Source organism: Spermophilus citellus (assembly GCF_964194105.1).
Source record: "Spermophilus citellus genome assembly, chromosome: 17".
Lineage (NCBI taxonomy): Eukaryota > Metazoa > Chordata > Mammalia > Rodentia > Sciuridae > Spermophilus > Spermophilus citellus.
This window is the reverse complement of record NC_138199.1, coordinates 3,818,065-3,841,850: the sequence shown is the minus strand read 5'-3', so window position 1 is coordinate 3,841,850 and position 23,786 is coordinate 3,818,065. Positions and strand designations below refer to the sequence as shown.

General features: G+C 46.3%; 1 protein-coding gene across 1 annotated transcript; it reads left to right on the top strand.

The window, feature by feature from the left end:
- Window positions 1–14,341: 14,341 nt before the first annotated feature.
- ALDH3A1 (aldehyde dehydrogenase 3 family member A1) lies at window positions 14,342–23,516 on the top strand. Its single transcript, XM_081270102.1, has 11 exons — window positions 14,342–14,385; window positions 17,186–17,352; window positions 18,747–18,978; window positions 19,560–19,645; window positions 19,931–20,139; window positions 20,933–21,050; window positions 21,335–21,476; window positions 22,074–22,240; window positions 22,650–22,749; window positions 23,121–23,251; window positions 23,347–23,516. The coding sequence occupies exons 2-11, from the start codon at window positions 17,191–17,193 to the stop codon at window positions 23,359–23,361; spliced, it is 1,362 nt and encodes a 453-aa protein (XP_081126228.1). The 5' UTR covers window positions 14,342–14,385; window positions 17,186–17,190; the 3' UTR covers window positions 23,362–23,516.
- The last annotated feature ends 270 nt before the right edge of the window (window positions 23,517–23,786 follow it).

Here is a 23,786-nt window from a genome sequence, read left to right as displayed (position 1 = left end):
TATTGTCTTTTTGGTCATCGCATCCTGTAATTTTTCCAAAAATGACAAGAAAAACACCTATCATGAATGCTCCAAATATATTCACTGATGGGTCAAATAATGGTACAGCAGCAATAGTTACACCTGATCAAACTTTTACATTTTTAGTACCCAAACAATCAGCTCAAAAGGTAGAGCTTAATGCAGCATTACAAGCTTTTGTGATGTTTAAAGATTCTGTATTTAATTTATTTTCTGATAGTCAGTATATAGTTAATGCTATAGTATCCCTTGAAGATGCTGGTAGGATTTCCCCTTCCTCTACTGTTTTCTCTTTGCTTTCCACTATACAAAGTCTAATCTGGGACAGAAAAGATCCATTCTTTATAGGACATATCAGGGCACATACAGGATTGCCTGGAGCCCTTAGTATGGGCAATGAACTAGCAGATAAATCTACACATGACATACATATTTTCTGTACACTAGAAGAAGCTACAAATTTTCATAAAATGTTCCATGTCTATGCTAAAAAAGCGTTTTAAAATAACTAAGGAACAAGCTAGACAAATAATAAAACAATGTCAAAATTGTGTGACCTTTTTACCACAAGTTAATCTTGGAGTCAATCCTAGAGGACTGATACCTAACCATATTTGGCAGATGGACGTCACACACTTGCCAGAATTTGGAAAATTAAAATATTTGAAGATGGCCGCGAATAGAGTGCATCACACCCCGTGTACCAAAGCCAGAATGTATAATAAGTCCCTCTCAGCTACATGGAGGTTGGGGGGAGGGGTGGATCCACAAAGTGAATGTGAGGTGCTGTGTCTATAAGAAGTGGGCTTGGATGGATCTGGTGAAAGCACCAGATCCTGAGAATCATGCATGACATCCCTAGCCCTGCATCCTGATCAGACAGAAATATGTATGTCCTAGAGGAGGGAAGGGTATGGCCTGAGTTCACAGAGTATTTTAAGTGTGAGCTGGGGCCTCAGTTTGGATATTTTTGCCCACGCACTGCAGAAATCTCAGCATTGTTGGATCACAGGAGAGAGGATGAGAGAGAGAGAAAGGATCAATCTTTGTAGAGAAAGATATCCACCTGAGAAAGAGAGAGGGAAAGATATAGATCTTCTCAGAGATTGATCTTAGAGAAAGAAAGCTGTCAGTTTTCTTAGGGAGGGATAGAAAGATGGATCAGAGAGAGAGAGATTGATCTTTTTCCTTCTATAAAAGAAATGGAAGTGTTCCTCCATGCTGACCTCACTGTGTCTATGCACTCACTTTACTGTGTTGCTGACCCAGCCTCTCTGTAGCTGGATTCCATCCCCAATTCTGTCCCTGGACTCAGAGGGTTTTAGGGGAAAAGGGTAGGACAAAGTGCCACACAGCTCTGTTGGCTCCATGGAAGCGGATCCCCTAGTCCCCACATTCCTTCTGCTCCCTTCTCATCAACTTAAACTGTGGTCACTCACCGGCAAGAGAGGTGAAGAATGACAACCTTGTAGCTTGGAGAGTAGCTTACCCTAGAGAGAGGGAAAGATATCAATCTTCTCAGAGATTGATCTTAGAGGAAGAAAGCTGTCAATCTTCTTAGAAACCAAGTCTGAGTTCTGAAGAGATGGCCAAAGTGAAAATCATGTGTTCAAGAGCAGACTCTTTCCTTCCCCAAACCCCAAGATGAAGGGGTTGAAACAGAGTGTTCTGGGAGTCTAGGCAGTGGTTTATCTCTCACCAAACCAGGCCTGTCATGCCTGCCTCACAGTGTGATCCTCCCTGAATCTGCAAGTTGCTAGAAAGAGAGTTCATTCACAAGATGGCTGACTCAAATTCATCTCCCTGAGGCTTAGGGGTTTTATGTGACAAGAGAGCTAGTGAAAGGGTATTGAGGTGAGGGATTCTGTTGTCTGTGTGCATAGTGAATCTACATATCACTTGATGGGACAGGTGTTCAGAAAATGGCCACAGTAGCATGATCTGAGGGCGGAATGTTTGGCCTTTTGACATCAAATGCTCACCCATAGGACTCATGTGCAGGCCCAATTGAAAGACTGGGGGATTTCAGCTGCTTTGAGCTAAACAAAAACCTGCCAGTTTTTGAAAAGCAACTTAGGCAAACATTAACCTGTGACCTGCATAGTTGAATTGTTATCTATGGCAAAGCTAGTGGGAGTCTTGTATTTTTTAGCTATATGAGGTATAGAATTGGGCATAAAACCATGTGAAATAAGAGTGCTTATTCAAGTTTTTCTTAGGTTCATTGTAAGAGCAGAGAAGGGGAGGTGCCTCCCAATGCAATAGACAGGGGAGAGGTCTGTACAAATTAGCAAGAAAAAGGAATAAATATTAATTTGTGAGGAAATGACCAAGTTAAAGTACATAGTTAAGCAAAAGCAAAATGTTAAGAGTATCTCCCTTCGTACAGAGAATGTTAGCATGCCATGTTAAAACAAATGCTAGCGACCTTTCTCTTACAAAATGCACATGAACCGTCATGGTGAAGTAAGGCTGGCAGTAATTAAGTTTGCAGAGAGTTATAAATTAAATCAAGGCAGGATGGGCAATATTATCATCAGACAGGTGGACTCTACAGGTCCAACATGTGATGTGATGCAGTGGTGGACAGCTAAGTTGTAGCAGAAATAAAGAAGTGAGGAGCCTGCCTGGAGTAAGCCAGATGATGGCCAAATTCCCAAAGCCAACGCTGCTAGAAATGGCAGGCAGCTCAGTAAAAACACATCGACAGGGAGGGGCTTCAATACATGTCTATCAAAATTAGATAAATAGAGAATAATACCTTGGATTTAGTATGTAGGTCATTGCTAATAGCAACAGAAAACAACATGTTATTTGTAGGTCTACAGAATCACTGCAAAAATTAATTATACATTTGGCCACAAAAGAAACCTTAACCAAGTTAGAAGAAAAAGCTATATATTTAATCAAGGTCTAATAAGATTAGTATAAGTGGTAGCATTTTCATTTAGAAAATTCAAGAAACACACATCTCGAGTACCCTCAGACTAAAAAGAGGACTGACTGTCGAGGCAGATTTGAAATCTGTTGAGAAAGCTCTGAAAAGAAAAGCCCTTTGTTCTCAAACTCCTGGGACATAAACAAAACAGTATTTAGTAGAGAAATTAAGTCTATGTGACTTCTGTATTGAAATAGCAAGACAAAATACCAGGACCTACATGGTTTAAGTACCAAAGGAAACTGGGAGGAAGTAACTGATAAAAATCAAAGCAAATAAATGAGCTGGGAAACCAAAGTGTATTTATATTCACGTTAATGTCAGAAATGTAGGGATTCTGTGTTTGGGATTGAGGTCTCTGATAGCTTCATGGCTGTGGCATGTTTAATGGCTAGGAAGTTTGTGTGCAAAGACACAGAATGCCTGGCTGCTGGGAGAACTTCTGTGCAAAGACACAGGAAGCCTGGCAGCAATGTCCTTCTGAGTCTTATCAGCCTCAGCCTTGATCTCAGGCACACAGCTCCTGGGAATAAAGGAACTCTCTTGGTAGAACACCACAATGTTTCACTGAACCTAAACCCATCCACGTAACTTTATACAATGGACTTTCTTGAATGCTACACAAAGCTCCTAACATTGCACATTGTAACTTAGTATGTGACTGAGGAATAAGCTGCATAATGTTGCTAAGTCTGTAACCTGCCTACTAAGACAATGAACAGTATGTATTAATAATGCCAATGACCTAAAGTAACCTGTTGATATAAAATCTTGGCAGCTTGGCCTCTCTGCCATTCTGACATCTTTCTTTCCTGCCTCTGCATCTTGTCTCTGTGTCTCCTTTAATTTTCCTCATACAGAAAGGTGAGCAATCCCACCGTGGGTTGGTGTTAAGCAGCAAAAACTCAATCTCATCACTAGTTGCACTTTTCTTTGTAAAGGAAGAAGGGAATCGCAGACACATAGGAGATGACGCATGAGAAAGGAGACCTAAGTACAGATCCAGAGCATGCCTGGGCAAGACTCCAGTTCCCCCAGGCAGGGGAGGATGATTAAAGACACAGCAGACAGGACTGTGCACCCATCAGGCCATCTCTACCCATGACAGGCTCACAAGATCAGCCTAGGTGGAAAGCCATGTGGCAACATCCAAGAAAATGAAAAATGCAAACATTCCCAGGAAACTCTTACATAGAAATAAAAACATCAGTACATTCAAGTGTGTTTATGGAACATTGTGTCAAAAACTGGCAGCACATTGTTCTATCAGCAAGCAACATTGTGGTCACATGCAGGTTGTACATTAATGTTGCTATCGGCCAGGAGAAGGAATGAAGTCAAGCTGAGAAACTACATTTAAAGGATTGTCCCCCCTCCCCAGAGTGGGAACAGAAGATTCAGAAAAGTGAGTCTGGTAAGACCGCATTTATTGTATTTTTTCCCCCCTGGCATCTGCTGAGCCATTGGTATTATTGACCTTGTTAGTTAGTTTTCCATGATTATTAGAAATACCTGAGATAAATCAACTTATAAAGAAAAAAATTGTTTTGGTTCATGATTTCAGAGGTTTCAGTCCATGTTCAGTTGGCCCTGAGGATTTTGCAGTCCACCATGCAGGAACAAGGACAGAGGAAGCTGCTGACATAATGATAGCCAGGAAGCAAAAGAGAAAGGCAGGAGGCATAATAGCTCCTACCTTTACACATTCCTACTGACCTGTTTCCAATTAGGACTCCCTGGTAGTGATTCTACCAAGTCCAGATAGTACCTCAGCCTGAAAGGGTTAAAACCCTTGGGCCTTTGGGGGCACTTATCGTAACCTCGGCACTGTCCACAGTGGCATCCACAGACCACCATGAGAAGATATCACCTGCCAGGCCCCTTTTTCAGAAACATGACACATACAGGTGGTGAGAAAAATATTGGGAAACAGAGGAATAGTCATGAGATGCTGATGCTGAGGAAGGAGCAAACCAAGTATGTATGAAGCGAAAGCTAGAGCTAAAATGTGTACCACTTCTCTGCTTCTGTGTTAATTGACATCTTGGTGATTGTTGCAAAGAAATAAAAGTTTCCGTTTTTTTGAGTTCATTTTTGAGTTATGAGGATGCACTTGTTTACTGTGATCCAGGGTGGGGCTGCTCAAACCCAGGCAGATGAGCAGTGCTAACCAAAGCATGTCCTGGTGCATTCTGGCCTGCTTGGCTCTGCCCCCCGCCTACGACCAGGTGCATGGGTTAATGGGTGGAGGGCTCTACAGCTGGATGGGGTCCAGCCCACCTCAGGCAGACTCTGCCTGGGCTAGGTGGGCCGGGCATTCCTGCTGCCAGGTGGCTGGTGTCTAACTCATGGTGATGTGTACTTTGCCACACCCTTCTCAGTAGGCAGTTTTTGCTGGGTCAGTCCTGGCACTGCCTATTCCCTGCTTTTTGCCCCAATGGGCTGCCCTTCATTGTTTTATTATTATTATTAGTAGTAGTAGTATTAGTATTAGTATTATTATTATATAAATGGCAGTAGAGTGTATTTTGGCATATTATATATACATGGAGTATAACTTATTTTAATCAAGATCCTATTCTTGCGGTTGTACGTGATGTGGAGTCACACTGATTCATGGCACTGTGTTCATATATAAATATAGGAAAGTTGTGTCTGATTCATTCTACTGTCTTTCCTGTTCCCATTTCCCTCCCTCCCCTTCATTCCCCTTTGTCTAATCCAGTGAACTTCTATTCTTCCCTTGCCCACCCTTTCTTGTTTTGGCTTAGCATCCACATAACAGAGAACATTCGGCCTTTGGATTTGGGGATGGGCTTATTTCACATAGCATGATAGTCTCCAGTTCCATCCATTTACCAGCAAATGTCATCATTTCATTCTTCTACATGGATGAATAATATTCCATCATGTATGTATACCACATTTTCTTCATCGGTTCATCTGTTGAAGGGCACCTAGGTTGGTTCCATAGCTTGGCTATTGTGAATTGAGCTGCTGTAAACATTGATGTGGCTGCATCACTGAAGTATGTTGATTTTAAGGCCTTTAGGTATAAACTAAGGAGTGGGATGACTATGTCAAGTAGTGGTTCCATTTCAAGTTTTCTAAGGAAACTCCATGCTGCTTTCCAGAGTCTTTGTACCAATTTGCTGTCCCACCTGCACTGCATGAGTGAACCTTTCTCCCCACATTCTCTCCAACTTTTATTGTTTCTTGTATTCTTGATATTTGCTGTTCTGACTGGAGGTGGAATCTCAGTGTCTTTTTTTTTTTAATTCCAGATGATAGTTTATTGATTGAATGAAGTATTACAAAATATTTGAACTTCATAAGTCTCTGTCATTTTCACCATTTTTTAAATTTAAGTTGTAGATGGACACAATGCCTTTACTTTATTTATTTTTAGGTGGTGCTGAGGATCCAACCTAGTGCCTCACAGGTGCCAGGTAAGTGCTCTACCACTGAGCCACAACCTCAGCCCTCATTTTTACTATTTTTTAAAGCAAGTTTTTTTTCCCTCTCTTTTGCATTACTGAGGATTGAAACTAGGGCTTTGCACTTGCTAGGCAAGCCCCCAGCCACTGAGCTGTGCTCCCTGCCCTGACGCAAGTATTTCTTCAGTTGTTCTTCACTCTTTTCAATGCTGTAAAGAAAGCTGAAGACTGGAGTCAGTCAGTTAAAAACCTTTGGCTGGGATTTTGACTCAGTGGTAGAGAGCTTGCCTAGCATGGGTGAGGTACTGGGTTTGATTCTCAGCACCACATATAAATAAATGAATACAACTACTTAAAAAAATCTTTGAGAGGATACATCTGTGCTCATCGCCCAGGAAAGAATTTATGTGAAATTATTTGGAAATTGTGTCTGGGAGTCTTTTCCTTCTTCTTCTTCTTCTTCTTCTTCTTCTTCTTTTTTTTCTCTTTTTTAAATTTATTCTTTATTTATATGTAACAGTGGAATGCATTATAATTCTTATTACATTATTAGAGCACAGTTTTTCATATCTCTGGTTGTATACATAGTATATTCACACAATTTGTGTCTTCATACCTGTACTTTGAATAATAATGATCATCACATTCAACCATCATTAATTACCCTCTGCCCCCTCCCTTCCCCTCTACCCTCTCTGCCCTATCTAGAGTTCGTCTATTCCTCCCATGCTCCTTCTCCCTACCCCACTATGAATCAGCCTCCTTATATCAGAGAAAACATTCGGCATTTGGTTTTTTGGGATTGGCTAACTTCACTCAGCATTATCTTCTCTAACTCCATCCATTTACCTGCAAATGCCATGATTTTATTCTCTTTTATTGCTGAGTAATATTCCATTGTGTATATATGCCACATTATAAAATCCATTCATCCACTGAGGGGCATTTAGGTTGGTTCTACAGTTTACTATTGTGAATTGTGCTTCTATAAACATTGATGTGGCTGTGTCCCTGTAGTGTGCTGTTTTTAATCCTTTGGGTATAGACCGAGGAGAAGGATGGCTGGGTCAAATGGTGGTTCCATTCCCAGTTTTTCAAGAAATCTCCATACTGCTTTCCATATTGGCTGCACCAATTTGCAGTCCCACCAGCATCAGATGAGCATTTCTCTAATTTCTGGAGATGTTGGACATTTTTTTCATATATTTGTTCCACCATTTGTATTTCTTCTTTTTTTATTTTTTAGTTGTAGTTGGACATAACCCTTTATTTTGCTCGTTTTATTTATTTATTTGGTTTTTTGTGTGTGTGTATGTGGTGCTGAGGATCGAACCCAGGGTCTTGCACAGCGAGGCGAGTGCTCTACCGCTGAGCCACAACCCCAGGCCCTGTATTTCTTATTTTGTGAAGTGCCTGTTCAGTTCCTTTGCCCATTTATTGATTGGGTTTGGGGGGGTTTTTTGGTGGTAAGTTTATTGTGTTCTTTATATATCATGGAGATTAATGTTTTTATCTGAGGTGAGAGTGGCAAAGATTTTCTCCCATTCTGTAGGCTCTCTTTATGTTCTTGATCGTTTCCTTTGCTTTCTAAGTCTGACTCCGTCCCATTTATTGAATCTTTATTTTACATCTGGCACTTCAGGAGTCTTATTAAGGAAGTCAGTACCTAAGCCTACATGATAGAGAGTTGGGCCTACTTTTTCATCTAGAAGCAAGGTCTCTGGTCTAATGCCTCAATCCATGATCAGCTTTGAGTTGAGTTTGAGTTTATTAGTGATAATTTTATTATGTTTATGGCATCTTTGTCTAGTATGAGATAACTATATTTGTGTGGGTCTGTCTCTGTGTCTTCTATTCTGTTTCATTGGTTTTCATGCCCATTTGGGACCAACACCATGCCATTCTGGTTACTATAATTCTGCAGTATAGTTTGAGGTCTGGTATTGTGATATCTCCTTCATTTTTTTTCCATATGTATTATTTTGGCTGTTCTGGGCCTCTTATTTTTCCAAAGGAATTTCATGTAAATTTCATAGTAAATATTTCTAAGGAGAATATCATTGGAATTTTAATAGTAACTGCATTAAATCTGTATAACACTTTTCATCGTATGGCCATTTTGACAATATTAATTCTGCCTATTCAAGAACATGGGAGATCTTTCCATCTTCTAAGGTCTTCTTCAATTTTTTTTCTTTAGTGTTCTGTACTTTTCATTGTAGAGCTCTTTCACTTCTTTTGTTAGATTGATTCCCAAGAGCTTTTTGTTTTGTTTTTGTTTTTGTTTTGAGGATATTGTGAATGGGAGAGTTTTCTTGATTTTTCTTTCAGGTGACTGGTTTACAGGAACATAATTGATTTATGGGTGATAATTTATATCCTGGTACTTTGCTGAATTTATGAATTCTAGAAGATTTCTGGTGGAGATTTTTACTCTTCTAAGTATAGAATCATGGGTCACCATGATCAGAAGTGATATGCACCAGGGTTAAGCCAAGTTCAGCATCCCTGTCCCCAGTCTCTCTTACCCTCATCAAATAGGGATAGTTTGAGTGCTTCTTCTCCTACTTGTATCCCTTTAAATTTTTTTCTTTGTCTAATTGCTGTAGCTAGTTTTCAAGGACTATGTTGAATAGGAGTGGTGAAACAGGACACCCCTGACTTGTTCCAGTTTTTAAAGAAAATTCTTTCAATTTTTCTCCATTTTTATAATGGTGACCTTGGGTTTAGCATATATAGCTTTTACTATGTTGAGGTATGTTCCTACTATCCCTAATTTTTCTAGTGTTTTGAACATGAATGGGTGCTGTATTTTGTCAAATACTTTTTCTGCATCTATTGAGATATTCATGTGGTTCTTGTCTTTAAGTCTATTGATGTGATGAATTACATTTATTGATTTCCATATTTCAAACCAACCCTGCATCCCTGGATTGAATCCCACTTGATAATGGTGTGCTATCTTTTTAATATGTTTTCAGGTGATTTCCTAGTGTTTTATTGATGTTTGCATCTATGATCATCAGGCATATTGATCTGAAGTTTTCTTTGGATGATGTGCCTTTGTCTGGTTTTGGTATCAGGGCAATCCTAGGTTCATAGAATGAGTTTGGAAAGGTTCCCTCCTTTTCTGTTTCATGGAATAATTGGAAGGGTATTGGTGTTAGTTCTTCTAGGAACATCTGGTAGAACTTGGCTGAGAATCCATTTGGTCATAGTTTCCTTTGTTGGTAGGCTTTTGATGGCATCTTCAATTTCACTGCTTGAAATTGATCTGTTTAAATTTTCTGTGTCCTGATTCAATTTGGGCAGGTCATATATCTCTAGAAATTTGTCGATGTCTTTGTGGTTTTCTGTTCTGTTGGAGTATAGATTTTCAATGTAGTTTCTGATTATCATCTAAATTTCATTAGTGTCCATGGTGATATTTCCTTTTTTTGTTATGAATTTTAGTAATTTGAGTTTTGTCTCTCTTTTTCTTTATTAGCTTGGCTAAAGGTTTATAAATTTTATTCTTTCAAAGAACCAAATTTTTGTTTCATCAATCTTTTGAATTTTTTTTTTCAATTTCATAATTTTGGCCCTGATTTTATTTATCCCCTTAGATACTGAGGAGGGTTGACTCTAGTTGACTCATTGCTAAAAACTTGTGTCATCTTGCAGCTCCTGTGATCATTAAAGAGTTGGTGGCCAGAATGCCACTCACTGACTGCAGGGATTTCAGGGTGCCTAGGAGGGGTCCACCTGGGTCAGAAGTGAGGTGCAGCAGGGAGAAGCCAGGTTCAGCGTCCCCATCCCCACTCCCTCTTACCCTCACTGTCTTCATTCCAGACAAGCCTGGCATCAGCCTCCTAGGTCATCGGGCCCCACCTCTGATATCTCATCAGGAAGTGTGTGTGAAGGAGCCCTAGCCAGCTGGAGGGTGCTATAGAGGCTCCTGCTGTGGAGATCTTTTGATGGGGAAATTGGGATGGTTCACCAGGTAGTGAGAAGGGCAGAATGATGATAGGGAGTACAGTGAGAGGGAATACTGGGTAGGAAGAAAGAGAAATATAACCCACCAACAGTCAGAGGCTCAGTCCGGTGGAAAATATCTATGGATATGTAAGCATGCACTACATACCAACATTTCAGTAGATGATGGGCTACATATAAGATGATGGTCTCCTAAGGGTACATGTTCCAGCTGATTGAGCTTACCTTTTTAAATCAACTGTTTTTAAAGAAATTTCAGTTTGCAAAGCTCTTTGGTGTGTATTGCCTCATTAGGATCCCAGATCCACTGTTGAAGGGTTTTACTGATGGGGAAGTGAGGCCCTGAGAAGACAGCTTCCCAGGTCACATGGCTAGAGAGCAGTGAAGCTTAATTCACTTCACTCCAGCTCCTGCCTCTACATGAGCTTTTTAAATAAACTATTTTAGGGGCTTGGGCGTAGCTCAGTGGTAAAGCACATGCTTCGCGTGCACAAACCCTGGGTTTAATATCCAGCACCCCTAATATAAGCTATTTTAGAATCTCTTTAGGTTTATAGAAAAACTACAAAGACAGTAGAGTGCCCATATGTCCCAGCAACCCATCCAGGAGCCCCCATTGCATTCAGCTGCCATGTCCCCTTAGGCTCCTCTTGGCTCTGACCTTCCTTGCTTTGAATGGCTTAACCGTTTGGAGGAGCGGTGGTCAGTTCCCACTTCTTGGGGTCATCTGCCAGGCCTGCACTCGTCGGAATTCCACATCGAATGGAGTTTCAGGTGTTCCTGAATGTTCCCACCACATGCTCACAGACCATTCTCTGTCTGCCCATAAGAAGCATCGTGTGTGGGTTTTCCTGTCCCTAGGTAAATCTGCTGAAAATCATCTTTCTAATAAAAGATGGTTTTTAATATGATGGATAATTTCTTTTTATCTTAGACCCCAGGCATCCCCACAATGGGCTGCTTCCATATCTTCTGAGGTCTCCCTCTGTCCCACGCACTGTGCTAACTTTGCTGGGCCTACAGTACTGGACAAAAGCTGAGATTGCTGTCTTCATGTGAATTCCAGTTCATGGAGAGACAAGGAGAGAAGAAAAGCGATCAAAATAGTCACACAAAGATTTGATCACAGATTTTTGCCAAGCTCCTAGAAGTAAGGGATGTATTATTGGCGGGGGGCGGATCAGGAAAGCCGAAATCTGAACAGGTAAGAATCAGGTTGGTACAGAGTAGAAGGGAAAGTGTCCCAGGGAGGGAGAATGGCACGGGAGAGGCTTTGAGGGAGGAAATCTCCTGGCCCTGTTGAGGAATGCTAGTGGCCTGAAGGTAGTGAAAACAGCAGCTGGTGTTATAAAGTGAAGCATGTGCGGCAGCCAGGAGCCAAGATACACAGGACCCGGAGGCCATGGAATTTTTTCCCCGTGAGCAATAGGAAGCCACTGAAGTTTTTTAATCAGGGAAGAGATATGCTCAGGCCTTTCTTCATTGTCCAAAGTCCCCATAGGCAGCCTTTTAAAGAAGACATCACGGAAGATAATTTCAGGCTTCAGGGAGAACAGGCAGGTAGTGAGGACCCAGGAGGAAGAGCGTACATAGTAGCCCAGTCTAGGATGAGGATCAGGAACAGATTGTTAGGGCTTGCAGAGATACCAATCTCACGAACAGGAATCGGCAGGAGTTTCTATTACAATCCAAGCTATGCCAAAGCTAAAACTCTTTTTATTTTGTTCCGGTGCTGGGGAACAGAGGGCCTCATGTGTGTTGGGCCAGAAGTCTACCACTGAGCTAAACCTAAGCCTATAACTGAAGATTTTAACCAAAAAAAAAAAAAACACCAACCTTGGGAGTTTTGTTCTCTGTTATTTAAAACCTTTCAGGGCTTCTTGCTCTGTCTGATAACCCCCTATTGTTGCTACTTATGACAAAAGCAAAACAAAAAGTATCAAGACATATCTGTATGATAAGATCATTGTTGCTCGCCACCTCCCCAGCCTGACCTGACTGACCTACAAGCCTCTGTGCCCATAGAACACCATCCATCTCCTCACCTCCTGCTGGCCACACCGTACATATCACACCTTATTGGTGACAAATTGTGATGGACAGCCTTCTCTTGTTTCCTGCCTCTGTACCTTTACTTTCTGTTTCAAGGTCCCTTGCTGTCCCTTGCCTGAATACCTCTCACTCGGCTCAGATGTGCTTTTCACAGGACCCTCTTCTGAGCCCCTCTAACATCCCACACAAACCCCCATTACTACAGTTTTCATTTTATTCTTAATTGTTTTTCTTTATTGCGCTATTCAACAAATATTTATTGAGTACCTGCTGAGTTCCAACCATATTCCAGGTGCTGGGAGTTTCAGCAGTGAACAAATCACATTCTGGTTGGTGGAGTCCAGCAAGGGGAGGCCAGGTAGCAAACACAATAAGTACAATCATGTGTCACTTAATAATGGCGTGTGTTCTGAGAGCCATCCTTAGGCAGTTTCATCACCATGTGAACACCATAGAACACACTCACACTAACCAGGTGGTCTCATCCACTACATACCTGCACTATGTGGTCCATATGTGGTATGACCTATTGTTCCCAGGGCCACAATGAGCAAAGCAATGATGATTAAGTTCCCACAAGAAAAAATGACATTATCAAAAGATACTGTAAACATATGATGTATGAGGCAGCAGAGCGCACTCTTCAGAGGAAAAAGAATTTTTTTGTAAGTGAAAGGAATACACTCTAAAATGATAAGGGTGATAAAATATGGTATAAGCAAATACATGCACCAGTCACAGTTGTTCATTACCATCGTCCTATATCATGCCCTGCATATAGTTCTATGTGTTGCACCTTTAAAAACTGCAGTGTAGTGGATTTGTGTACACCAGCAGACATTGGAGCAAGGTGTTGCCCTGTGAGATTACAGGTGGTAGGAATTTAAAACCCCATTACAACCACCATCCTATGTGGGTTGTGGTCACGTGGCACATCACTGTGGATAGAGAGCACCTCAGAAGGATCAAGATGCTCTGGAGAAAAAGGAAACAAGGACCAGGTGGTGCCCTGTGACATGACGTGGAGCTGAACCACCTGGATGGGTCTATGCTGCGAGCTGATCCAGGCAGAAGGAGGGAGAGATGAAGACCACATCCTCAGGGGCTCATAGGCCATGATGGGGACCTTAGCTTTTCCTCTCAGTAAATGGGAGACCAAGACACCCAAATGCCAGCCTCCACGTGGGGCAAGGGTGTCAGGGAAGCTTCAAGTAGGAGAAGGCCCAGAGTCTGGTACAGTGAGAAGTGACAGGATACAGTGCCCCCACGTGTGGCACAGAGTGGACACCCAGCAAACGTCTGTTAAACTGCGGGGAAGGGGCTTCCAGGAACATAGCCTTCCCAGGTGACCTCGAAGGGGAAGGTTCTGGCCCTCTTTGCTAGTCAATGAGAGAGCAGATCCGCATATCACAGAAAGCCCCATTCTTTAGTTTGGGGTCTCTGCCTCAACAGAGCCGTGGTACCTGTGCACATGGGGGGGGGGGACAGAGGGGAATGTGAATGGGGGGAGGGGCCATCGCGTGGTACACTTCTATGACCTGTGGCTCACCCGCTGCTGACCTTATATAACAGGAAACTCCAAAAACAGCATCTGGCAAACACACTTTGGGAATCTGGACAAGGTCCATGCCAGGCTGAATCAGTCAATGGCCCCCACGCCCATGATAATCCCGGGCTCCTTTTGAAGGAGGGCTATGAGCCCTGCCCAAGGCTTCACAGAATCATCTTGCCTTTCAGAATAAAACAAAAACAGACAACCCAAGACCTAATCCCCCAAGCCCCAGCCGAGGTCTGGATTGTGCTACACCCCACATTTGAATATTATTCTTTTCTTGTCATGCAAACTTCCTGGGCAGGGATTCTCAGAGCCAAATGGGCGGGAAGAAAGGCCCTTAAATATGTCCCCTCTTGGGTTTTGTTCATTCCAGGAGGCCCAGCCACTAAGGAGAGACTGTGTGGAAGGTAATCCTCTTTCCCCAGGTTCCCTTTCCTTCACCCTCCCCTCAGAGGTGGGAATACCTGGGCAGAGCCTGCACTGGGAACAGGGGCCCTTAGGGTGAAAAGTCCTCCATCCATCTATGAGTGGGGCTGGTCCCTGCCCCAGGGCCATCATCTTAGGAGTGAGCATCCTCTCAGTTGGACGCACTGAGGACCCCAGGTCAGATATCTGGTAGCTCTGCCATTCTTAGCACTAGGAGGTGGAAGTCCTGGGAATTCGTGGAGCAGAGGAACTGAGGTGGTCTTTGGGTGGAAGAGCTGGGTGGGCTGTCAGGGCTCTTCACTCCCCTGGAAGGCAATGGGGCTGACAGAGATGGATGTGTATTCAAATCCTGACCTTGGTAATTGCCAACTGTGACACCAAAGATAGAGCACTGAACAGTTTTCAGCTTCACTCTCCTCATCTGTGAGACAAACCCATAGCTATTCCTTCTTCGCGGGCTCTTTACTACAGAGCGTGGTGGTGATTGAAGGGAAGGCTGGGTGGGGAGCCTAAATGAGGGATGCTAGGGCAAAGTCAAAGTCGGCACAGGTGAGGGTAGCGTGTTTGGGGAATGCTGGAGGACACGGTGTCACCCAGATGGTGGGCTGGCTCTGGGAGAAGGATCCCAGTTTGCAACAAAAGACATTCCTCTCTGGGTGCCGAGCACTGTGACAGGTGCTTTGTATCTGGGAAGCAGTTCTGTGGTCATCCCTGGCTGCTCACAAAGGAGGTCCACGTGCTTCTGAGTGGTGACTCTGGGGCATGAGCCCAATACCATCCTACTCATCCCCAGGCTCTTCTCCTGGTCTTAGTGGCTAGTGGCTGGTTCAACCATCCAAGGCTGAGGAGGGAGCTGTACGGCTGGAGTCAGGTTCAGCAGGAGGATCCTGCCCTACAGGCAGGTAGAGCCAAGAGGTCTCAGTAAGGAGGCTTCCCCAGCCTCCTGCCAAGTCATAGGGAGCGAGCAGTAGCATGTTCAGGCCTGTGGTATCCTAGAGATCAGCAGGGTCCCTCTTCCCTGAGCAGAAAGCCTGGGACTGGACCTGGGGCTGGGGTCAGCACCTCATGGGGAAGGGAAGTGGTGGAAGGAATCAGGAACAAAAATTCAAGCAGGATCCTGTATCTATATCTAAAATGATTAAGTATTATGTGCGTGTGATATGCAGTGATTTTTTTTTTTTTTGCAAGATGGAAATTCCCCTCCCTCCACCATGCTGCCCAATGTTAGGCAATGTTTGTGGGTGGATTAAATATCTCTGAAAGGAAAGCCAGGAACTGGTAATAGTGGCCACCTCTGGGGTGGGACCTGACAGCTGGTAGAAAAGGGAAGAGAGAGGCACTTTCCTGTGTGACCTTTTTGTCTCTTCTAAATTTTGAATGAACATGTATGCCTATTCAAAAATGTAACCAAACATTTAAAAATATGAGCTCATCGCAAAAAAAAAAAAAAAAGGTTACACTAGACAAGAATCAGAGATCACTGGAGCAGTGGCACAGGGGTCTAGCTCAGTGGTAGAGAGTGTTTAGCATGTGGGAAGCCCTGGGTTCCCATCCCCAAAATGAGAAAGAGAGAAGGGAGAGAAAGAAAGAAAAAAATAAAAGAGAAAGAAAAGAAAACAAAGATCACCAAATATTACCTCCATCCAATGCTCCCCCCATGATGAGGCTATCTTTCTGGTCCTCTCTTGTATGCCTGCAAAAGTGCATGTACACCACACATGCAAGCCTAGCACTCCTGTTATTTCATAACCTGTTCCTTGTCCCTAGAACCTGGGACACATCTGGCACACACAGAACCCTTATTAACATGCTGAGTAACTTTATTTCATTCCTAAATACTGCCCAACAACCACCACATGAATGCAGCATAGTTCATTTGAACTGCCTCCTGCCTTAGGGCCTTTAGAGTGTCTTCAGTATTTATTCTATACAAACTGTGATGACTTCAGTGACTGCTTAGGAATATAGTAATCACTATAAATTTCTGAATATAGACCTTTTGTGCAGGTAAAATACCTTTGGAAGCCTTTTGCTAGATATTGCCCGGTTGCCCTCAGAAGAACCAGTCCAATTTGCCAAGATGGTTTCTTGAACAAGTAACAGGAATTACCTCCATATTTCTGCACAGAAACCTGAAAGCCTGCGAGTTCCTTGCTAGCATTGATCTGTATCTCCCAGGCTTAGCATGCACTGATTTAACGACTGATGCCTGCTTTAGCTCTTGACCAGTCACCACCAGAAAGGGTCTGCAGGTATTTTGATGCTAGTTTTTCTTTAATCAACCTGAGCGGGGAATCTTGACCAATGTTCATCCAATCTAATCTAGAAAGTGTGTTACAGTTCCTGGAATGTTTGCCTGGAGGTGTGTCACCAGCTTGGCAAGCAGGTAGAGGCGGGAGTGGGACACCAGAGATGCCAGGAAGAGTCCTGTCCCCAGCACACTGCCAAGAAAGAACCCACTATGAGCACTTAATGCTTAAGATCAGCATCAGGGCTTCCTCACCCTAATTGCGGATGTCAGTTTGCCCTGGGACATCTCAAAACACCAGAAGGATCCTGAAATTTGCGGTAGAAAAGGAGACCTCGCAGTAAAAATGACAATTTTCATGGATCCAGAGAAGATAACTCTCTTCCTATACTATTAAAACGGGGGGGGGGGGGGGGGGACAGTAAGCGTGAGCAAGTACACTGGTGTAGGTGCCGAGACGCAGCTCTGAGCCAAGGACGTGGCCTTCTTTCCAACCTCCTCCACCTGGCTGCAAGATCCCCCTCTGTCCCCAGGTACCATGAGCAAGATCAGTGACGTGGTGAAGAGGGCCAGGGCCGCCTTCAACTCAGGCCTGACCCGCCCGCTGCAGTTCCGGATCCAGCAGCTGGAGGCGCTGCAGCGCATGATCCAGGAGCGCCAGCCGGACATCACCGAGGCTTTGGCCGCTGATCTGCACAAGGTGCTCCTGCTAGCAGGGCTGCAGGGCTGCGCGGGAGACCTCCACCAGAGTGGGGACAGTTATGGTTTGGTGTAGGGTATCGCTAGCGTGCCTGGGGTTCTGTGCTCAACATTTTACAAAGGACCAGGCTCGGCCCCCAAAACCCTCCGTGAGTGTCATGACCATATTATAGAAGGGGAAATGAGGCTAGGACAGGTTTAGGAACGGCTTGGAGTCACCCAGTTCATCAACAGCGGAGAAGTGGCATACCACCCTCTCTTTTCCTCTCACTCTCAGCAGAGGGGTTCCACCGTACCCCAGTGCATTTTGCTGTTGTGCAGGGCACTCCTGACCCTCGTCTATCTGCTTTTACCTCCTGACCAGTTTTCTTCACCAGTTTTTTTTTCATCCTGACCAGATCTTAACACAAGACCACCCATTCCAACCAATCTCCTCCTACATGACACCTGGAGCATCGGGTGCCCTGAGTCCCACATGGGAACACCTGGCTCTCCATGCCAAGGAACAGCTTGCTGCCACCGGGAGGCCACCTGCTCCCTGTGGCTGCAGGGAGGTGGGGTCTGCTCCTTCACTCACTCTGGGAGAATGAGACTCCTTCGACTCACAAACCTTTCACCGCAGGGCCCAGAACTCACATGAGCCTGTTTTCACCCTCCCTCTTGCCTGAGAGAAGAGAAAAGGTGCCTCTGCAGGGTCCAGATCTTTGGAGCTCAGCCCTCTGCCATCTCAAGGCCTTCCCACCACCCTATTCTGTAGTTTTAGAAGATGGCTCAGGACTATTCACCTTAAAACTAAAACGAGAAAATTCACTCTTGACCTCAAGCCAAAGCTCATATTTTCTGTCTGTGCACCCCCTCTCCTCACTCTGTGCTGCCCGAGAAGCCCTCGGTCCCCGGCCGATTCCTTCTGTCACCTTGTCTCCTGGCTTCTCTTCTGACTCTCTTGGGAAGCCATCTCCCTGTCCCTATTTCTTCAGGGTGGTCTTAAGAGGGCTCCTTCCTAGGTTCAGGTCTTATTTTGACCCATAAACTTTCCCAGACAACACAACACATGGCTCAATTCCCCCTCTCCCCCCTGCACACACCAACTCACTAATGACCCTCAAATCTGTCTTCTCCATCCAGGCCTGGCTTTCTCTTTCAGTCACCAGCCCTCTCCCTGCCAGAGCCCCCAATCCAGCAGAAGTTAGATCCACCACTCCTGTTAGACCCTCACCTCTGTTTCTCCCCCAACCCCCATGTACTCTCTATTCCTGGTCCCCCACCTGGGCTGGGGAACCCATGGTGTACAACTCCCATTGCCCTGGCAGCTGAGGACTGGGAATGCCTAGCTTGCACTCCCAGAAGCTTGGCCTTGCTTCTGGGCTAGGAGCTTACACGGTGTCTTCACCACAGAATGAATGGACCGCCTACTATGAGGAGGTGGGGTACGTTCTGGAGGAGATTGCGTATATGATCAAGAATCTCCATGAGTGGGTCAAGGATGAGCCTGTGGAGAAGACTCCTGAGACCCAGCAGGATGAGTCCTACATCCACTCAGAACCCCTGGGAGTGGTCCTCATCATCGGCACCTGGAACTACCCCTTCAACCTCATTATCCAGCCCATGGTGGGCGCCATTGCTGCAGGTACTAGAGGCTCCGTTCCAAGAGGGGCTCAGGCCTGGGGAAAGAGGAGACCTGGTGGCAGACAGTGGTTTGATGTGACTTTCACAGGAGGCTGTGGAGACAAAACCATTTAGTTTAGGCCTCCAGGTACCTGCATCCAAGGCCAGTCAGATGCAGATGACCACAAGAACAGCTTCCACCTGCCCATGTGTGTGGGTGGCTAGGGTAGCTCTCAGCTAAATCGACCAGGAGGGGCTAACGCTACTCTCCCAACCAGCCCAAAAGCATCTCCCTCTCCTTTGTCCTTTCCTCTTTCCCAGCCTCCCAGCAATTGCAGAAGGGAAGGTGCTGCAGTTCTAGCCAGCATGAGCCTATGTGTGCACCTGTGTGCCTGTGTTTGTTCCTGTAGCATCTGCTCATGCGTGCTCCTCAGCCTATGCCTTGTGTGTATTGCAAGTTTATGTGCTTGTGCATGTGCCTACAAGTCTTCCCTCCACGCCTCTGAGGACATGGATATTGGAAGGAAGGCTCCAGGGTTGGTCAATAGGAGAGAAGAGCATTTGGGGTGGCCTGGTGTGGCTCTAAGTCTGTTTACTTTGCAGGGAATGCAGTGGTTCTCAAACCCTCAGAGCTGAGTGAGAACATGGCAAACCTGCTTGCCACCATCCTCCCTCAGTACGTAGATAAGGTAAGGTACCCTCCAGGGCTCAAAGATAACTGTTTGAGGTCAGGTCTTTGGGGCTTGAGCAAGCCTCAGGTTGGGGAAGGATAGCTCCCAGGAGCTTCCCTCTCCTGCTGGGATGAACAGAAAGTCTCTGAGCCCTAATCGGGGTGCTCTACTTGCCAGTGGCCAGCCAGGGTGGGGTGCTGAGTTGCTGGGCCACAGGACCACTGGTCTCAGCCACGGCCTTACATGCAGGGGTGAGGAGGGAGTTGGTCTTTGCTGAGCCTTTCTTCTCTCCTTGCATGAAAGGACCTGTACCCAGTGATAAACGGGGGTGTCCCTGAGACCACAGAGGTGCTCAAAGAGAGATTTGACCACATCTTCTACACGGGCAGCACGGGCGTAGGGAAGATTGTTATGACGGCTGCTGCCAAGCACCTGACTCCTGTCACACTGGAATTGGGAGGAAAGAGCCCCTGCTATGTGGACAAGGACTGCAATCTGGATGTGGCCTGCCGGTGAGGAGGCCATTCCTTCTGCTGTCTCCAGCACACCGAGGCTGCAGGCTAAGCACTGCAGTTCTGCTCTGAATAGTACAAATGGGCCCTTTCCCCGCTGGGCCTGCAGTCCTCAGCAGGAGCTCAGGGAGGGTAGTAGAAGCTGGAAAGGAACCTCATTCACAGAAAAGGTGCATTGAGTCCAGGAAGGCTTCCCAGAGGAAGAGAGTTCTAGGCAGAGCTCTGACCACTCTGTGGACATCACAGGGAAGGCAATGGTCCAAGCAGAGACTGCAAGAAATATAAGTGTGGGGTGTTCAGGGCACAAAGAAGTTGGCCCTGACCAGCTCTCTGCCATAATTGAGCCAATAATCTGGAGATCGTGACCCATGAGAAGAACGGCTGACACTCAGAGTCCAAGGCAGGACTCATATCTTGACCTTCCGACCTGAGCCAGGGCTCTGGCCACCTCTGTGCACCACATATGTGGTCCTTGGAGATGGGGTGGGGGATGCAAGTAGAGGTAACACCTGGCCATGAAGGCTGATCATAGAGGCACAAAGCCCACCAACCCCAGATATCCCCCAGAAATTCCCCACCTGCCACCAATGAGTTTAGCACCCATTGGCTCCAGAAGGCGCTCTCAGCCCAGTGTCCAGAAGTGAGTGGGCTGCTTAGAAAGACTCACTGTGACCACTCCACAGCCTGTGGCTAAGCCCACTATGCCTTGACCCTGAGCGCACGGAATAAGGCCTGCGTTCTTGGGAATCTTCCCATGGCCTGCAGGACATAATCCACCCCGGAATTTTCACAGACGCATCGCCTGGGGGAAATTCATGAACAGCGGCCAGACCTGTGTGGCACCCGATTACATCCTTTGTGACCCCTCAATCCAGCACCAAATCGTGGAGAAACTAAAGAAGTCTCTGAAAGTGAGTATGGGGCCCTGGAGCCTGAGAGTGGGAGCTGTGAGGCAAGAGGTGGGCGTGACACCAGGAATGACTTCTCGACTTGAGCAGATCGTTCCTTTCTTCTGGTCATACAAGGAATACACACACACAATAGAGACCATTTCAGAAAGTTTAAAAAGCATAAAAAAAAAAAAAACACCTCTGCACCTAGAATCCCATCACCCAGTCTGCTGACATGTGGCTTGGAATCCTTTGACTATGACCAGGGTCTTTGTCCTTCCCTGAAGCCTCCCATCTCTTCTCAGGAGTTCTATGGGGAAGATGGAAAGAAGTCACGTGACTATGGAAGGATCATTAATGCCCGGCACTTCCAGAGAGTCATGGGGCTGATTGAGGGCCAGAAAGTGGCCCATGGAGGCACTGGAGACATGGCCTCCCGCTACATAGGTGCGTATGGTCCTCCAAGGTTCCCACCAAGTTCACAGAAAGCAGCTCAGATACTTGACCACCAGGCAGAGCCCTCTGATGAGCATAAATTATTCTCACCAATGGGCTTGGGGAGACGCTGGGGCCCTTAGTAAGCAAGGCTGACCATGCCTCCCAAGAAGTCCCATTCCAGCCCCAGAAGCCCATCTCCCTCAAGACCAGAGAGAGGGACTTCAGCTCCCTCTCAAGTTGGCACGCCAGTCGATGATGGGGACAGTAGAGGTCATAATAAGAACCCCTGGTGCCTAGGATTGGGTCACCAGATGAGATCCATTTGGACCCCAATTTGTTGAAGAGACAGAAGGAGATACTTGCATCCTTCCAGCTGCTGTGCCTGCCCCATTACTCCCATGTAGGTTAATTCAGAATAGCCCAACGGTCTGCCATGATGGACCCCAGGAGGTGCACGGATCATGGGAAGAGCTCTTCAGCATCTCATCCATCCCCCTCCCTAACACTGGGCAGCATCCTCTGGGAAAGAGTAGAAGCAGGAGTCAGACATGCTGGCTGGGTGGAAGGGGGTTCTCAGCACTAACTCTGGCTCCTCTCCCACCTCAGCCCCCACCATCCTCACGGATGTGGACCCCCAGTCCCAGGTGATGCAAGAGGAAATCTTTGGGCCAGTGATGCCCATCGTGTGCGTGCGCAGCCTGGAGGAAGCCATCCAGTTCATCAACCAGCGTGAGAAGCCCCTGGCTCTCTATGTCTTCTCCAACAATAACAATGTGAGCCGATGGTCCTCCAATCTGGGTCCTGGGGCTTCTGGGCACAGCCATCACATGCAAGTAGGATCCAGGGATCCACCGGCCTGAATTCACATTGTAGCTTCCTAGTTCATTGACTGTGTGACATTGGGCAAGACATTAGACCTTCTGAACCTCTTTAGCCTGGTCTTTAAGAAGTATCTAAGAAGACAGTAGCATCACCTGGTCATCGGAGCTGTTGTTCATACTACCTCCCCAGGTGGTACTGAGGGCCATGTGATACTTGGGAAGGGCTGATGAGATAGTAGGTAGCTGTGCCTCTGCTGCCTCTGACCTGTGGCTCCAGAACGTGGCTGAGACAGAACAGGAAGGGAAGTGCTCTGCATCCTCTCAGCAGGAGTGGATAATCAGCAGCTTGGTCCTCATACAGGTGATCAAGAAGATGATCTCAGAGACATCAAGTGGCGGAGTGACGGCCAACGACGTCATCGTACACATCACTGTGCACTCTCTGCCCTTCGGGGGCGTGGGTGAGTCTAGGACTGGCTCTCAGCCCACCTGCGTCCCCCCTGCCCAGGGTTCCCACAGGGCCAGGCAGACCACCAGCAGCCAGGAGCCACAGATCCCCACTTATCTCCCCCATTTGGACCTCTGACTTTGGCCTTGGAGCGCTAATGTGTCCCCAGTGCACTAGTCTGTTCCATGAAGACCCCAAGTCAAGGGTCTTAACCTCTTTTAGTGGCATAGCTGGCCCAGTTTGGACTCTTCCTAGGCACTCTCTATATTGTCCCCAGCATGGATGCCCTGGAAGAAATCCTAAGGATTTCAGAAAAGGGGCCCTAGAGGCTTGTAGGCACAACTTGGGGGTGGAATCCTGGCTCTGAGCAAGCTCCTCCCACAGGGCACAGCGGTATGGGGGCCTACCACGGCAGGAAGAGCTTCGAGACCTTCTCCCACCGCCGTTCTTGCCTGGTGAGGTCTTTACTGAATGACGATGCCCACAAGGCCAGGTACCCGCCAAGCCCAGCCAAGGTGAGAGGTGGAGACTGGGGCTGCCAGGGGAAGCAGGCTGTGCCAGACAGGGCGAGGGCTTGGTCCTTACTGCCCCCACTTGTCCTTCCTTATAGATGCCCTGGCACTGAAGAGGGCCACTGCACCTGGCCAATCTGTGCTGTGCTGCAGCCAGAGGATGAGACACCCTCGCTTGCTCTCCTACTCCTGGAGCTCCTGACTCTGGCCTCTTGCTTCTCTGCTCTCATAGGCAAGCCCCCAACTCCCAGAATGACCCCAGGTCCCAGCGCTCCAAGACCCTTCCCCTTGCAGGACACATAGGGACCAATAAAGGTTTCTGAACGGAACGTCATGCTGTTAATGCTTCTTTTGCATCCTGCACCCACTCGCCCTGTCCCACCTGATCCACTGCCTCTTGAGACTTGGTCATTCCAGTGAACCAGTGAACCCCTCCCCACAGCCTCACATCAATCCCCAGGGTCTTGAGGCAGGAGGTCATGGTGTTTGGGGGTGGCGTGTATTTCACTCAGACGTTGGGGTGTCAGCCCCATTCCTG